At 38.5% G+C, this 17413-nt stretch overlaps 1 protein-coding gene across 1 annotated transcript in view; it reads left to right on the plus strand.

Annotated features, from left to right (window-relative positions):
• The first annotated feature begins 1107 nt into the window (after nucleotides 1-1107).
• LOC128689439 (dyslexia-associated protein KIAA0319-like protein) overlaps nucleotides 1108-17413 on the plus strand; it is a 130825-nt gene continuing 114519 nt past the window's right edge. Inside the window, exons 1-4 of the mRNA XM_053777744.2 lie at nucleotides 1108-1218; nucleotides 8813-9044; nucleotides 9685-9901; nucleotides 11478-12019. Coding sequence (XP_053633719.2) covers nucleotides 8855-9044; nucleotides 9685-9901; nucleotides 11478-12019 — 949 coding nt within the window. The 5' untranslated portion in view covers nucleotides 1108-1218; nucleotides 8813-8854. The remainder of the gene's footprint in view (nucleotides 1219-8812; nucleotides 9045-9684; nucleotides 9902-11477; nucleotides 12020-17413) is intronic.

A 17413-nucleotide genomic window follows, 5' to 3' on the forward strand; every position in this document is an offset into this window, starting at 1 on the left:
TCGCCATCTTGGTTTTGAATTGGATACAAAGTTAGCATAATGGGAAGGAATTTTCGTGCTCTAGAGGTTAAAATTGGGCTGACACCTCTCAAATAGGAGGCAAAATTGTTGGACATGCATTCCTGCATAACTTGAGATATCAGACGACTGGACAAGATAGCTCCAGGAACCTCAGATAAGCTCTCTAGATTTGTGTATAATTCTGGCCAGTGTTTTCATAAATTTAGTTAGTGAGGTTTTTCTGAGTATGATACAACTTAATATCCAGTCAAATTGGTGAGTGATGTTAAGATATATTTTCCTTCTGTCATGTAATTGTGTATATATATAACCATTTATTATTTTTAATATACAGTCCACAAATTTATATATTTACCAGTATTCCTGGTGTATGTATATTTCATTTAATTAATAGGTCCAGAGCAACTTGTGGTTATGACAGTGGTAAGTATCGAAGGGGGACATTTTTTGCGACCTAGGTGTCCCAAATTCCTACTTGTCTATGTAACACTGGTAAATAATAATTATCTTTGTTATCATTTACTGTTATGTGCATAATTAGTTACATTCAGATAAATGCAATTTTCCACACAATGAAAGGTTCAGCGGTAAAAATTATCGTAAACAATTATAACATCACTCATCAATTATAACATCACTCATTATTCATCACGCCAAGCTACTTCCATTATTCTTGATTATTCTTACATTATAACACATTTTATGAGTACTCAAAGTACTCACCTAATTGTGATTGCAGGGGGTCGATTATGTTACAGTTTTAGTCCGTACTAAATGCTTTACTCAGATTTCCCCTTTTTTTCAAAGATGTTCACTCAAAATGTAATACTTCTTTTACTCTTTAAAATATTTTGTTGTTGTTTTGTATAAAACAAGAATTGAGGCGAGAGCAGAGGTGTAGACACTGTTACCAGAAGCATTGCCAACATGTACATGTTAATGGGAAGTTGCTGCTAATTATTTAAATATAAGATGGAGGTAGTTTATAGTTAGATAAATGTATTTCTTAAAGTAAGCCTGACGCAAAGCTATTAAAGTACATCCATATAATTTGTAATCACATTTTTTTCTTCTGGTGAGTTGGCAAAAGTAGCAGACATAAACATAGGAGGTGTTGGAGGTGTTACAAGTATCAAACATCTGGGCAAGCTGCACATATTTTGATGGTGACACGCGCACCTTAGGCACACTACACTGGTATGTTCAGTTTTACCCATTATACTGAGAAATTCTATACTCTGTATATGGTTTAATTAATAACATGGGCAAGTCTCAGGGCAGACCATTAATATTTGTAAGGCAATGATTGCTCGACCTCTAACCCATGGGGATTTAGTGTTCATTTGTGAGTTATAATATTGATTGCTGTATTCCTGGAACAAAAACATATTTTTTTACGACAGGTGGCCTTCATCCAAGTAGGTGATACAAAAATATTCATCATTATTTTATTTATTCGATAGCAGTCTTGCCTGAGAAGCGCAGACATCGCAATTTAAATGATCTTCCGAATTGCAACATCCCGCCCTTCCTGCAGAGTGCAGATACTGTATTTCCCACCTCCAGGACTCGAGTACGACAAACCGGATTTCTAAAATCCCTTCATTGATATTGCCTTGCTCACACTCCAACAGCACATCAAATCCTTAAAACTGCTCGTCTCCAGTCACTGTGATCTAACATACTCAAACACACTTGTTGCATCGTCAAACCCTTACTACTAAAAATATCCTGTACATCTAGCCCTACCTATGATGACCTTCGCTCTCCAATTTGTAATATTTTAAATTTAAGAATTAATCTAAGTTTGCCCGAAATGCCTAGCCATGCTAGGTGTTCTAGTGGCACACTCTGTAATTAGTACTTTACTACATGTAAACCACACAATAACCAAATTCTGTAAACTCAGCATTGTAATTCTTATAGAGAATAAACTTTGAATTGAATTGAATTGAATTCTTCCATCCCATATTTATACACCCTCTTGGTCACCCTTGTTCAGCATCATCCTCTCTAAATGCCCAAACAACTTCAACAAGTCCTTCTTTACCCTCTGAATTATATCTTTCATAACCTCATACTCTCCTTAATAATAATAATATCTTTATTTACTAAAAGTATATTTACAAGGTATACAGGCCTAGTTGACATCAATGACATACTACTATATGGAAAACCCCTTTTAATGCAGAGCATTTCGGGCAAATTAGGGCCTTGTCCCAGGATGCGACCCACTCCAGGCGACTAACTCCTAGGTACCAATTGTACTGATGGGTGAACATGGTTACAGCACACATTGCTTTCTAATATGATATCTGCACTGCCTCCAACCTCCTCCTTGCTGCAACATTTACAGCCTATCCTTACACTTATATAAAAGGGGTTGATACCACTGTAGATTAGTTTATACAGATAACAGAACGCTTCACTTACCTCTTCCCCCTTTTTTTCCCTTCTTCAGCAAGATTATGATGAAGTAAGAGAGTTTATTTAGGTACAGGTTCACTTAAGTGCAATTATCATACATTGTATCATATGTGTAAATTACCTAGGATAATCCAGAAAAGTCAGAAAAGGTGACTTATTTCCATTTATATAATAATAATAATGATTTATTTTGACATGATACATAGTTGTACAGTGGAATATAACAGTTGAGTGTACATGCCAAAAGCCCCCTGTATGCAGAGCATTTCAGGCAAACTTAAAATTAACTTAAGATTAATTAGGCTATAACATTAAATGGTCATTGTGTGAGTTACAGTGAGTACAGAGACTTGAGTATTTTAATAGGTAATGCTAAATGGCTTTAATAGGTCTCATGGAGAGAAGTTTAGTAGTGAATAATTACAGTTTTGAATTATTTTATAAAAATTACAGTATTACATTTGAACAATTTAAACAGTTTACAATATGAAGTGCAGTTGAGTATTTAAAACAATGAAATTTGAACATTACAATTTTGACGCATTACAGTTTTACAGTGGAACAATTTAAATAATTTACTATGTGAAGTATTGCAATTTAGTATTCAGAACAACGAAATTTGAGTCCTTAATATTTATAACTTTATTTTACTTACAGTATGTGTAATACTAGATAGGTTTAACTGATTCACAAATAACCCCCATTGAAGAGGAGATTTTAGGTTACATTTTGGTCCATTCAGGACCATTATTAGGTCACAATTGGGACTTGACAATGAAACAGGAATGACCAAAACATATGAAGACTTCTCTCCAGTATTGTTTATTTGTAAATTTTTACAGCCATGGTATTTACTGGTAATTCATTATTTACATCAGCACATTCAGGACAGTACAAGGATTACACTTTTTTATAGGTCACTTTATACATGAATACAGTGGCTGGTTCTATTAAAGATGAGGTGAACCACAGACTTGACAAAGGAAAAAAGGTGGGTGGTGCATCGAGTCCTCTCTGTTGATACATGGAGGCTAAAAGGGGAATGTACCAGAGTACAGTGGTACAGTGGAACCCCAGTTTTTGTCTGGTCCAGTTATCATACTGTTCAGTTTTTGACCACTTTTTTCGGCAAAATTTTCCCCGTTTTTGTACATCCGCTTGGAAATCGCCCATGCCAGACGCGTCCACCTGCCTGCGGGACATGGCCACTCATACGTTCTTGACTCAGTCTGCCTCTGGTAATGGACAGTGCTCCTGCTCATCCTCCAGACTTGGAAGACCAATTGTTGGGGGAGTTTAGTTTCATCACAGTGAAGTTCTTGCCCCCTAATACCACTCCTCTCATCCAATCCATGGACCAGCAGGTCATTTCAAACTTCAAAAAACTTTATACCAAAGCAAAGTTTCAAAGGTGCTTTTAAGTGACCTCGGACACTGAATTGACCCTAAGAGAGATCTGGAGGAATCACTTCAGTATCCTCAGTTCCATAAGCCTTATAGATAAGGCTTGACAGGAAGTGACGTCCAGGACAATGAACTCTGCTTGGAGAAAATTGTGGCCAGAATGTGTCCTCCAGAAGGATTTTGAAGGGTTTGAGGCTGACCCTGACGACCCTACACCTGTTGTGGAATGTGTTATGTCTTTGGGGAAGTCTATGGGGTTGGAGGTGAGTGGCCAGGATGTGGAAAAGTTGGTGGACGACCACAGGGAAGAGCTAACCACTGAAGAGCTGCAAGACCTTCATCTGGAACAGCAACAAACCTCAGCTGAGGAAATTGCTTCAGAGGAGGAGGAAGAGAGAGGAGAGAATGTGCCTTCTTCAGCGATTAAGGACATTTGTGCAAAGTAGAGTGAGGTGCAAAGTTTTGTGGAGAAATATCACCCTAACAAAGCTGTTGCAAGCCGTGTCAGCAACATGTTCAATGACAATCTTGTGTCCCATTTTAGGCAAATCTTAGATGCCAGAAACAGGCCTCTCTGGTCAGATTTTTTGTGCGGCAGTGGTCCAGAGGCACTCAAGCTGGTCCTAGTGGCAGTAAAAGACAAAGGGAAATAACCCTGGATAGGGCTTTGATACCTGAAGTCCTTATGAAGGAGGATTCCCCTTCCAAACAATAACCTCTCTTCCCTCTCCCCTCCTCGCCATCTTCCATACGCCAACAAGTCTCTTCAATAAAGCAATATTTCCCATAAGAAATAATGTAAATCCAATTTATCCGTTTCAGACATACAAAAGTATTAACAAAAAATACATTTTATAGAGAATAACTATAGTTTTAAATACAGAAAACAATGAGAAATAAATATAAAGGACTAATGAAATGGATAAATGAACAGTTAATATCACTTTTACCTTTATTGAAGACTCTTGTTGGCGTATGGAAGACGCAAGGAGGGAAGAGGGAGGAGGAGAGGTTATTCGTTGCAAGGGGAATCCCCCTCCATAAGGACTTAGGTATCAAGTCCCTATTGGGGTTACTTCCCTTCTTTGTCTTTTACTGTCACTGGACCCCTGTCGCACAAAAAAATCTATCCAGAGAGGTCTGTTTCTTGCGTCTCTTTAAGATTTGCCTAAAATGGGACAAGGCATTGCCATTGAAAGTGTTGCAGACACGACTTACAACAGCTTTGTTAGGGTGATATTTCTCCACAAAACTTTGCAACTCACTCCACTTTGCACACACTGAGGAAGGCACATTCTACCCTCTCTCTTCCTCCTCCTCTGAAGCAATTTCCTCAGCCGAGATCTGTTGCTGCTTCAGTTGAAGGTGTTGCAGCTCTTCAGTGGTTAGCTCTTCCCTGTGGTCGTCCACCAACTCTTCCACATCCTGGCCACTCACATCCAACCCGATGGACTTCCCCAAAGCCCCATGGTGGCTTATTTAGCAGTCACACTCAATAAACAAGCACAAAAAATGGATTATTACTAAATGTTTCGGATGAATGGGCAGGGTAATTTTCACTAGACGAGAAACAAAGCCAGACTGACTCAGAGTGAGTGAGATGCTTTGTGTGGGTGCGGGCAGGCAGACATGTTTGGTACGGCGAACTGTTGAAAACTGAGGTGATGAACGAAAACTGGGACAAAATTTTGAAGAAAAAAATGATAAAAAAACGAATTCGATGAGAACCTGGGCAAATGAAAACCGAGGTTCCACTGTATTCAGCTGATTTGTTCTTCTAAATGCTCATGTAATTAATTTTCAGGTAGTATTTAATTTATTCTCTTTATTATATTCCTGTTGTATCCTGTTCTGGCCACAAAATAGAGCGAAACACCAACGTCAAAGACCTGGGAGTGATCATGTCGGAGGATCTCATCTTCAAGGACCATAACATTGTATCAGTCGCATCTGCTAGAAAAATGACAGGATGGATAATGAGAACCTTCAAAACTAGGGAGGCCAAGCCCATGATGACACTCTTCAGGTCACTTGTTCTATCTAGGCTGGAATATTGCTGCACACTAACAGCACCTTTCAAGGCAGATGAAATTGCCGACCTAGAAAATGTACAGAGAACTTTCACGGCGCGCATAACGGAGATAAAACACCTCAATTACTGGGAGCGCTTGAGGTTCCTAAACCTGTATTCCCTGGAACGCAGGAGGGAGAGATACATGATTATATACACCTGGAAAATCCTAGAGGGACTAGTACCGAACTTGCACACGAAAATCACTCACTACGAAAGCAAAAGACTTGGCAGACGATGCACCATCCCCCCAATGAAAAGCAGGGGTGTCACTAGCACGTTAAGAGACCATACAATAAGTGTCAGGGGCCCGAGACTGTTCAACTGCCTCCCAGCACACATAAGGGGGATTACCAACAGACCCCTGGCAGTCTTCAAGCTGGCACTGGACAAGCACCTAAAGTCAGTTCCTGATCAGCCGGGCTGTGGCTCGTACGTTGGTTTGCGTGCAGCCAGCAGCAACAGCCTGGTTGATCAGGCTCTGATCCACCAGGAGGCCTGGTCACAGACCGGGCCGCGGGGGCGTTGACCCCTGGAACTCTCTCCAGGTAAACTCCAAGTAATACCTTTTGTAATTAATTTTCATTTATTTGATTTAATCTGTTTTATTCTGTGAATCTATGATTGGGCTGCTATAAGTAAAGAATTACAAGGTTCTTAATGGAAATAAGTCACTAATTTTTTTTTTTTTTTTTTGGGGGGGGGGCTTATCCAAGGTAATTTACATACATGTCACTGTATAAGACAAGTGTAAATTGTGTTTAAATAAACTCAATAACATCACAAATATAAAAATGTAATTTATTTTTAGTACTGTACATAGAAGAATTTGATACATATAAGTGAATTAACTAAGGATAAAATTAATGAAAGGTGTAAAGATTTTAATAAATACATAGAGTATAAAACTTATTAATTTGCTAACACTTGTACATACACTGATAAAAAAAGGATAAATCTGTGGCTGTATAAGCTGCCTTACATTTAGCCGTGTCATCACAAGTCTTTGAGATTTCAGTGCTCTATGCTACATCATGCTGGGTTCTAATTATTACTAAGTATTCAACAATGAAATAAGCCATGGCCTGTCTCACTTATCTGACATGCTACTTAATTATATATAGAAGACAGAATACTATGAGCATAGCACTTTGTCCTGTAGCTAGAAACAGATAGTAACAACTATATAACTTTGTGTGGACCTTGACATTGACTTACTTTTTTACCTAAGTCACAGTTGTTGACAGTATCAGTTCTTTAGAAAACAAATTACATCATTAATAGTCTTCCACTTCCTGTGCTCATAATCAGTGTGTTACCTGGAGTATACTGGAGAGGGTTCCGGGGGGTCAACCCACACCCCCCTGGCGGCTCGGTCTGTGACCAGGCCTCATGGTGGATCAGGGCCTGATCAACCAGGCTGTTACTGTTGGCTGTATGCAACTTGATGTACGAACCACAGTCCGGTTGGTCAGGTACTGACTTTACGTACCTGTCCAGTGCCTGCTTGAAGACAGCCAAGGGTCTATTGGTAATCTCCCTTATGTTTGCTTGGAGGCAGTTGAACAGTCTTGGACCCCTCACACTTACTGTGTTGTTCCTTATCCTGCTAGTGGCACCCCTGCTTTTCATTGGGGGGATGTTGCATCATCTGCCGAGTCTTTTGCTTTCATAGGGAGTGATTTTCGTGTGCAAGTTTGGTACTAATCCCTCTAGGATTTACCAAATGTATATAATTATGTATCTCTCCTGCCTGCATTCAAGGGAGTACAGGTTTAGGAACTTCAAGTTTTCCCAGTAATTGAGGTGTTTTATCGCATTTATGTGTGCCATGAAGGTTCTCGGTACATTTTCGAGGTCTAATTAAAAGGTGCTGTGAGTGGGCAGCAGTATTCCATCCTAGATAGAACAAGTGACCTGAAGTATATCATCATGGGCTTGGCATCCCTAGTTTTGAAGGTTCTCATTATCCATCCTGTCATTTTTCTAGCAGATGTAATTGATAAAATGTTATGGTCTTGAAGGTGAGATCTTCTGACATGATCACTCCCAAGTCTTTTACATTAGTTTTTCTCTCTATTGTGTGGTTGGAATTTGTTTTAACTCTGATGTAGTTTTAATTTCTTCACATATTCCATGTTGGCGTAATTGAAATTTCTCTTCATTGAACTTCTTACTGTTTTCTGCAGCCCATTTAAAGATTTAGTTGATATCCGCCTGGAGTGTTGCGGTGTTTTCAGTGAAGGACATTGTCATGCAAATTTGGGTGTCACCTGCAAAGGGAGACACAGCGCTATGGCTTATATCCCTGTCTGTCAGATATGAGGATGAGGAACAAGATGAGAGCGAGTACTGTGCCTTTTGGAATAGAGCTTTTCACCGTAGCCGCCTCAGACTTTACTCTGTTGACTACTACTCTTTATGTTCTATTTGTTAGGAAATTATGGATCCATCTACCAACTTTTCCTGTTATTCCTTTATCACACATTCTGTGCGCTATTACACCATGGTCACACTTGTCAAAGGCTTTTGCCAAGTCAGTGTATATTACATCTGCATTCTGTTTTTTTTCTAGAGCATCCCTGACCTTGTCATAGTGTTTCCTTTTGATGATAAATACCTTTCCCAGGAAAATGGGTGGTATATGACCCAGCAGCTCATTCTCATTGGTCAGGAATTAAGGATTCTTAGTAAATACATGTATGTATATTATTATTATGTGAGCATTTTCAAGTTTTTCCAGGATTCTTTTTTCAGGGATTTGGTTTTTTCTGGCATAGAAAAAGAGAAAAAATCAAATTATCCATAATAGTGACTAGACTATAAATAAATATATTTTATTGTTTAGTGTATTAATAATACTGTATACCAACTTTCCTCTTTTAACAGGATGCTATGGAACTGAATTGCTTGTGACTTAGAGGATGCAAAATGAAATGTGGAGCTTGTGTCAGAGGCACTTTCTTCCCATTTATTCTGCTACTTCATCTTTTGTTACAAGTATTAATCTGTTGTGGTAAAGGAGTGGATGACTTAGTACTAAAGAAGCTTCAGCATCAGTGTTCCTTGGCTGATCCACAGATCCATGAGAATACTGTTTTATATGGAGCCAAGGAAGCAGGTATGGGAATGAGGAGAGAAAATACTTTACAGATCCACTACAGTTCAAATAAGAGAGAGGAAGTGTAGTAAACAATATCATCCAATTTATTTAAAAAAAAAAGCTGAAAAAGAGCATGATTTTTAAGACTAGAATATAGGGGAAATGAAACACATAGGAGAATGAAATTTATGACGACGTTTCGGTCTGACTTGGAAAAAACGTCATTTATTAAAACGAGAGCTCAGTATAATGGTGTTCTTCTAGATACAGTAGATTGTCATTGACCATCTGTGCAATCATTATTTACCATCCAGTAGCAGTGCTTGAATTGTTTACTATAGATATTTTTATGCAAATTCATAGCTAAATGAGAACTTTGTTGTAATCTGATTGTATTTAAAGAGAGTGGAATAAGCATGAAAAATTCAAGATACTTCATTCAGTGTACACACAGTAAGAGTCATAGGTAGAAAAAATAATGAAAATAAAAAGGAAAATTCTATGAGAAATAAAATATGTCAGTATGGAATTTAAAAATATAATAAGGTCATATTGAAGAATTATTAATTTATTTCTTTGATTATATAATGAATATTTAATATTTTTATTAATGAGCTTTCCTAACTGACATTGACACTATAATTTGGTTTTATTCCAGGAAGATATGATGTGATAACTAATGCGACAAACCTCACTGCGTGTGTCCATGCCTGCTGTAGTAATAAAAAGTGTCATGTGGCACTCCTGCATAATGAACATTGTGTCATTGTGGAATGCAGGAATGCTACAATGTGTCGGCTTACTGCAGGTGATGGATCATCGCTTGTAGTGGTAAGGAAAGTGGACGCAAGGAAATTGGAAGATGCACAGCTCAGGTATGTTGGTGCAATTTGCCATTAACAATTAGGCATTCTATCTCTGATATATAATTATGGTAGGTATTTTCATCAGGGGGGTTTATCTTTAAGTTTTCCAATTTACTTGTGTATTCTGTAGGACATAACTTAGGGTGTTGGTATGTTCATTATATTTTCTTTAATTTTTTTTTCACACAGGGTCACGAAAGAATGTTTTCTGTTAAAATTGAACAGTATAGCCCCCTGGGTGATTGATTGTGGAAATTAACTTTGGTTTTGTGGAAAGAAAAATGTGTTTGCTTTGTACACTGAAGCAATAATGAATATTTTGCTACAGAGTTTTTCTAATTTAAGGTAAACTTTGGATACTCTCAATTAATATTGCAGCCCATACAAGTTTTTTTTTATTGAAATTAGCTCACAAGATTTTAGGCTCTATTACTTTTTCGAAGACCATACCATAAATGGAGTCCATTTACTAAGCGAGTATCTAGTATTCACCATAGAACTCCATGTCATCCTTGCCAGTCTTGTCATGGTTGCTGGCATTATTGGATCCCAGTTCATTGTCCAGTCGAAATTCAGGGTGCACTGTTTTTTTTTTTTTTTTTTTTTTTTTTTTTTTTTTCCCCAACAAGTCGGCCGTCTCCCACCGAGGCAGGGTGACCCAAAAAAGAAAATCCCCAAAAAGAAAACACTTTCATCATCACTCAGCACTGTTAACCCTAGCATATTCGGCTCCAGTTCACTTTGTGGTTCAGACACTAGGAGTAGCTCACATGAAACTTTGTGGGTGCCCAGGCTATGTTTGGGTAATTAACATTGGTTGCTGAGGCAAAGGTTGCCTATTGAATGCACACAATAGCAGTCTTCAGCTTTTCATGAGCTTTAATTCCTCATCATTTGTATGGCATGTACTTTGGAAGTGGCAGGACTAATAGGTTCGACAGAAAAGCAATTTTCACAGGGTTGAGCAAGGAGTCAGTGTTTGGCTCTCTTCTTTCTAAAAGCATTTTCACTATGATGTAATTATCATTAGATTGAGGATAGGGCACACACACCTCATCCAAGGAATTATACAGTGCAGATCCTCCTGCTCCTCTCATTGTGACTCAGTATGTTGCTGACTTGTACATATTTATATTGGGATTTTGTTACCTTGACCTTTTGTGTGTTAAACATTTTTAATCATATTTTAAGTTACTGTGAGAACACTTACTGTTTTACCATGTACCTTTTAATGTGTTTGCTTTTTCTTATGATTGGTACGCTTTAGCTTGTAAGTGTTTGGTATGAATGTTTGTATGTATGTATTGTGTCCATTTATTGACAAAGGCAGTGAATAACCTATTGGCTTCAGCACTGTGTAAATTTTAAAATCAATTTCCTTTTTCTTAAATGAGTTTAGAAAATTTTTCAATTTGTGAAGTGAATATTTGAAAACTTTTCAAAACAAAATATGTTTATTTGATTAGATTTTTTATCACTATCAATATCTGTTTAAAAATTTGATTTAAAATTGCTTTGAATTCATCCTATTGTTCATGCACTAAATACCTTTGTCATAAATTAACCTATTTTTTCTTTATTACAGTAACAATAAGACACAAATAGACCATGCAAAACCTCTCACCAAGAGTGGTTTTGACAAAGATGTGCAATCTTCATTACAACTCGTGAGCAACACTACAGTAACAGATGATGAGAGGTGTGAATTTGGATTACATTTGTGTAAAGAAAATGAAGAATGTGTGCCATTTGGAAAAAGAAGAAGGGATGGACTATGTCAGTGTGTCTCTGGTTTTTATCGAAAAACAACTGGAGGAGACTGTGTGAAAGGAGAACCTACATCGACATTGGCACCTAAAGAAGCTGAATCCACCACTTATCCTGGGAATGATAACAAAACTACAAGTGTTGATAGCTCATATACTCCAGATTCTCTCTCTTCTTTACCTGCAGCTCCAACCAGTGAAGTACCTCAGAAGGGGTCTGCATCAACCCCTTCTTCAAGCATGTCATCTCAGCAACCAGATGAAAAACTTGTTGTTAGCATTAATAACAAAACTTTGTACCTTCCAGCTGGCAGCACTTTTTATGAGGACAGAGTTACACTTTCAGCATATGCTATAGGAGGTATGTAATTCTTGAAAACTACTGTAGTATGAAGTATATACTGTTTGAGTGTGTCCATTGCTTAATTGATGCTTAAAATGGGACCCCCTAACATCTTGTGGTGTGCATTAAAAAAAGTTCTTAACAATGGCTGTCTCCCATCAAGGTAAAGTGACTGGAAAACAAGGAACATATTCACCATAATTCATAGAATATTTGTCTTGCCATAAATGTGTTGCTATCATAATTCATATGACTGACCCTCCATTCTGCAACATTTTTACTCCTCCTTCAGAGTGCAGGCACTGTACCTCCTACCTCCAAAACTCCAGTCTGGCTAACTGGTTTTCCTAAATTCCTTCATAACATTACCATGTTCACACTCCAACAGCACATCACACCTTAAAAGCAAGAGACTTATGTGCTGGCCCTGGTGGAATATGGATTCCTCACTCTACCTATGTCATATACAGCCTGCTATACATCAGCCCCTCTATCTGCTATGCAGATTTTTTGCAGCCTGGGGAAAGTTGGGTGCTGGCCTAGGTGGGGGAGAGGGCATTTTTTTGTATGCCAGGTTTAGACAAGGTTCATCTGACATAATTGGGATCAGGTGTTCTCATTTCTTTTTTTCTGAGAATACCTGGTTTCCTTTTCAATTCTTGCCTGGGTTTGGGCAGTATACTTTTCCTGAATCATATCCTGTGGTGACCCTGTAAATCCCAACAACAATTAAAACTAAAAACCATGTATCGTCTCTCATCTTGATCTAACATGTTCGCACACCTGCTGGATGGTCAAGTCCCTACCACTTAAAACCTGCTTGACCCCCTCCCGTGTTTCCCATCCACCCTTCCTGGGATGACCCCTGCCCCTTCATCTTACTCTGCTTCATCCTTTTTAAATAGCCAAATTATGTACCTCAACAACCCCTTCACCCTGAATTATTTCCTCCTTAATCCTATATTACCCTTTAATTTCTTTCAGTGCATTGGCTGTATCCTACAGAAGCAGGGTGGCCCCAAAGAAAAACAAAAGTTTCTCTATTTAAATTTAGTAATGTGTACAAGAGAAGGTATTACTAGCCCCCTTGCTCCTGGCATTTTTAGTCTCCTCTTATGACACCCATGGCTTATGGAAGAAGAATTCTGTTCCACTTCCCCATGGAGATAAGAGGGAATAAGCAAGAACAAGAACTAGTAAGAAAAGAGAAGAAAACCCAGAGGGATGTTTGTATATATGTGCTTGTACATGCATGTGTAGTCTGACCTAAGAAGTAGCAAGATGTACATGAAATCTTGCATGTTTATGAGACAGAAAAAGACACCTTTTAATTTCTCTGCATGATACTCGCACCACTCGTTGCTCTGAACCACTGATATCTCCATTGCCTCCAGCCTCTTCCTTAATGCAACATTTAAAGTCCAGTCTTCACATCCATAAAAAAATGTTGGTACCATTATTCTCTAGTATATTTATATATCCACATACAAAAGAGCCCCACATTTATACATGGGCCATGCTTTACAGTATTTCACTAATGTAGTGGTTTTCAATTATACCAATTCTTCATTTATTCACTTCTTAAAATAAATATATTCACTACTCACTATAAGCTAAGGACAAAAATATTTTAAGGTAATGCATGTACTGTATATGCATTTTTTAGGCCTAACTCTATTGCTCACTGAATGTATGATTGTGTAAACAAGTTATCAGGCTTTTATGTTCATTTGAAAGTGAAAAAGGCTGTGTTTCACTTTACTGTACAGTACCTCTTTTCGGTGTTCCACGTTTTCATTGGCTTTCAGATGAGCCATTGTTCCTTATATTTGTTGCTTTTACCACTTTTCCGCCATTATTGTCACTTTCGTACAACAGTTGTGTAAGGGAAGGGTGACTGGCTCCATATTTTACCCTTAAACTGTCCAAATGTAGATCTATGTTTGTGCGCGTAGCGCTCCAACCTTGATTTTCTCCATAAGAAAGAATGTAAAAAAAACGTGTATCTATGTTCGGAGCACTATGTGAGTGAACATAGATCTACGCTTGGACAGTTTAAAGGTTAAGGTAAGTATTGTATGTGCTGTGTATTTATTTTGCTTTTCTCTTTTATCTGTTTTATTATGCCTAGCTGTATTGAGCACTTAATGTATGATAGTATAAGCTTTTTATCTGGCTTTTTACATGCATTCGATAATGAAAAACTATTCTTTTCTACCCACTGTCAATTTTCGCTTATTGTACGGGGCCACAAACCTTAGAGTCTTATGAACAGGGGCCCACCTATATAAATTTCTTTTTGTCTTTACACAGATATCACAACATACCACATATTTCTTTACCTCTTATCTGCTTTATGTTTCAACTCATCTCTTATTTACCTGGAGTTTACCTGGAGAGAGTTCCGGGGGTCAACGCCCCCGCGGCCCGGTCTGTGACCAGGCCTCCTTAGGTCAGTGTCCCAGGATGCGACCCACACCAGTCGACTAACACCCAAGTACCCATTTTACTGATGGGGAACATAGACAACAGGTGGAAAGAAACACGTCCAATGTTTCTACTCTGGCTGGGAATCGAACCCAGGCCCTCACCGTGTGAAGCGAGAGCGTTAACCACCAGGCCACCAGATCCATCTCCCGACTCGTCCATTTGCAAATATCTATACTATGTGTATGTATATTTTCTTAACACACTGGCCGTCTCCCATTGAGGCTGGGTGACCCAAAAAAGAAACGGTTCATCATTCACACTACAGGCACTCCATACTTAACAACTGAGTTCCATTCCTAAGAGTAGGTCAGTAAGCGAATTGGTCATTAAGTTTCGAGCTGTCCCTTATTGATATTTCAAGAATACTGTACTGGTAGTGGGTTTGTGTCAACCATCTTTAGATATAGTTTTCATGTCATCTTTGCACCATTTATAACATTTTTAGTACAGTGGAACCTCAGATTTTGAACTTAATCCTTTCCAGAAGGTTGCTCTAAATCCGAAAAGTGCGAAAACCGAAATAATATTTCCCATAAGAAATAATGTAAATACTACAATTAATCCATCCCAGACTCCAGATAAACTCCAGGTAAACACCCAAAAATATTCACAAAAAATTAATTTTTTAAAGAATAACTATAGTTTTACATACAGACAACAATGAGAAATAAATATAAACATCCTAGGTAGTAGGTTGGTAGACAGCAACCGCCCAGGGAGGTACTACCGTCCTGCCAAGTGAGTGTAAAACGAAAGCCTGTAATTGTTTTACATGATGGTAGGATCGCTGGTGTCCATTTTTCTGTCTCACAAACACACAAGGTTTCAGGTACATCTTGCTACTTCTACTTAAACTTGGGTTGCACTACACATGCATGTACAAGCATATATATACACACCCTGCTGGGTTTTCTTCTATTTTCTTATTAGTTCTTGTTCTTGTTTATTTCCTCTTACCTCCATGGGGAAGTGGAACAGAATTCTTCCTCCGTAAGCCATGCGTGTTGTAAGAGGCGACTAAAATGCCAGGAGCAAGGGGCTAGTAACCCCTTCTCCTGTATATATTAATAAATGTAAAAGGAGAAACTTTCGTTTTTCCTTTTGGGCCACCCCACCTCAGTGGGATATGGCCGGTGTGTTAAAAGAAAAAAAGAAGAAATGTAAACATTACATACCTTTACTGAAGACTCTTGTTGGCATATTGAAATAGATGAGGAGGGGAGGGGGGGGGTTGAGGTTATAGTGTGGAAGGGGAATCCTCTGCCATAAGGACTTAGGTATCAAAGCCCTCTCTGGGGTTACTTCCCTTCTTTTGTCTTTTACTTGCACTAGGACCAACTTGAGAGTCACTGCACCCGTCGCACAAAAAAACTGTCCAGTGGGCTCTGTTTCTGGCGTCTCTTTAAGATTAGCCTGAAGTAGGACTAGGATTTGTCACTGAACGTGTTACAGATATAGCTTGTTTCTACTTGGTCAGGGTAATATTTTTCAACAAAAGTTTGCACTCATTCCACTTTGCACACATGTCCTTAGTCTTTAAACTGTCCAAAAGAAGATCTGTGTTCGCTCGTGTAGCGCTCCTAACGTAGATCTACGTTTTTTTTTTTTTTACATGCTTTCAAATGGAGAAAATCAAAGGTTGAGCGCTATGCGCATAAACATAGATCTATGTTTGGACAGTTTAAGGGCTAATCACTGAAAAAGGCACCTTCTCCCTTCCCTCTTCCTCCTCCTCTGAAGCAATTTCCTCAGTTGCAGTCTGTTGCTGTTCCAGTTAAAGGTCTTGCAGCTCTTGCTCTCTTTCTTTAATGCTATCATGTTTCTCAATTTCTTTACCAAAGGGCTGGCACTAGGAGCTTTCTTTAGGGCCATGGTGGCTTATTTTGCAGTCACAATCAATAAACAAGCACAAAAATTGCAAAATGTTTTGGATGAATGCTCACTTGAGCAGTGACAAAGCCAGACTGACGGTGTTCCCCAGGCGGACAGACGTGTATGATACATGTGATTCCCAGGACAATGTCTGAAATTCTAAGCAAAATTTCGCACAAAGAAAGTGTCTGAAATCTGAAAAGTCTGATATCCAGTGAGTGCGAAATCTGGGGTTCCACTATGTACTAAAAATAGAACTATGCATTAAAAACAATAAAAAAGTAAAACACACATACAGTGTAGGTAGTAGGTTGGTAGACAGCAACCACCCAGGGAAGTACTACCATCCTGCCAGATGACTGTGAAACAGAAACCTGTAACTGTTTTGCATGATGGTAGGATTGCTGGTTTCTTTTTTCTGTCTCATAAACACACTAGATAACAGGGATATCTTGCTACTCCTACTTACACTTTGGTCACACTTCACAGACACGCACATGCATATATATATATACATACATCTAGGTTTTTCTCCTTTCTAAATAGTTCTTGTTCCTCTTTATTTCTTCTATTGTCCATGGGGAAGTGGAAAAGAATCTTTCCTCCGTAAGCCATGCGTGTCGTATGAGGTGACTAAAATGCCGGGAGCAATGGGCTAGTAACCCCTTCTCCTGTAGACACTTACTAAAAAAAGAGAAGAAGACAAACTTTATAAAACTGTGATGCTTAAATGTGCGTGGATGTAGTGCGGATGACAAGAAACAGATGATTGCTGATGTTATGAATGAAAAGAAGTTGGATGTCCTGGCCCTAAGCGAAACAAAGCTGAAGGGGGTAGGGGAGTTTCGGTGGGGGGAAATAAATGGGATTAAATCTGGAGTATCTGAGAGAGTTAGAGCAAAGGAAGGGGTAGCAGTAATGTTGAATGATCAGTTATGGAAGGAGAAAAGAGAATATGAATGTGTAAATTCAAGAATTATGTGGATTAAAGTAAAGGTTGGATGCGAGAAGTGGGTTATAATAAGCGTGTATGCACCTGGAGAAGAGAGG

This window comes from Cherax quadricarinatus, chromosome 18, assembly GCF_038502225.1.
Source record: "Cherax quadricarinatus isolate ZL_2023a chromosome 18, ASM3850222v1, whole genome shotgun sequence".
Lineage (NCBI taxonomy): Eukaryota > Metazoa > Arthropoda > Malacostraca > Decapoda > Parastacidae > Cherax > Cherax quadricarinatus.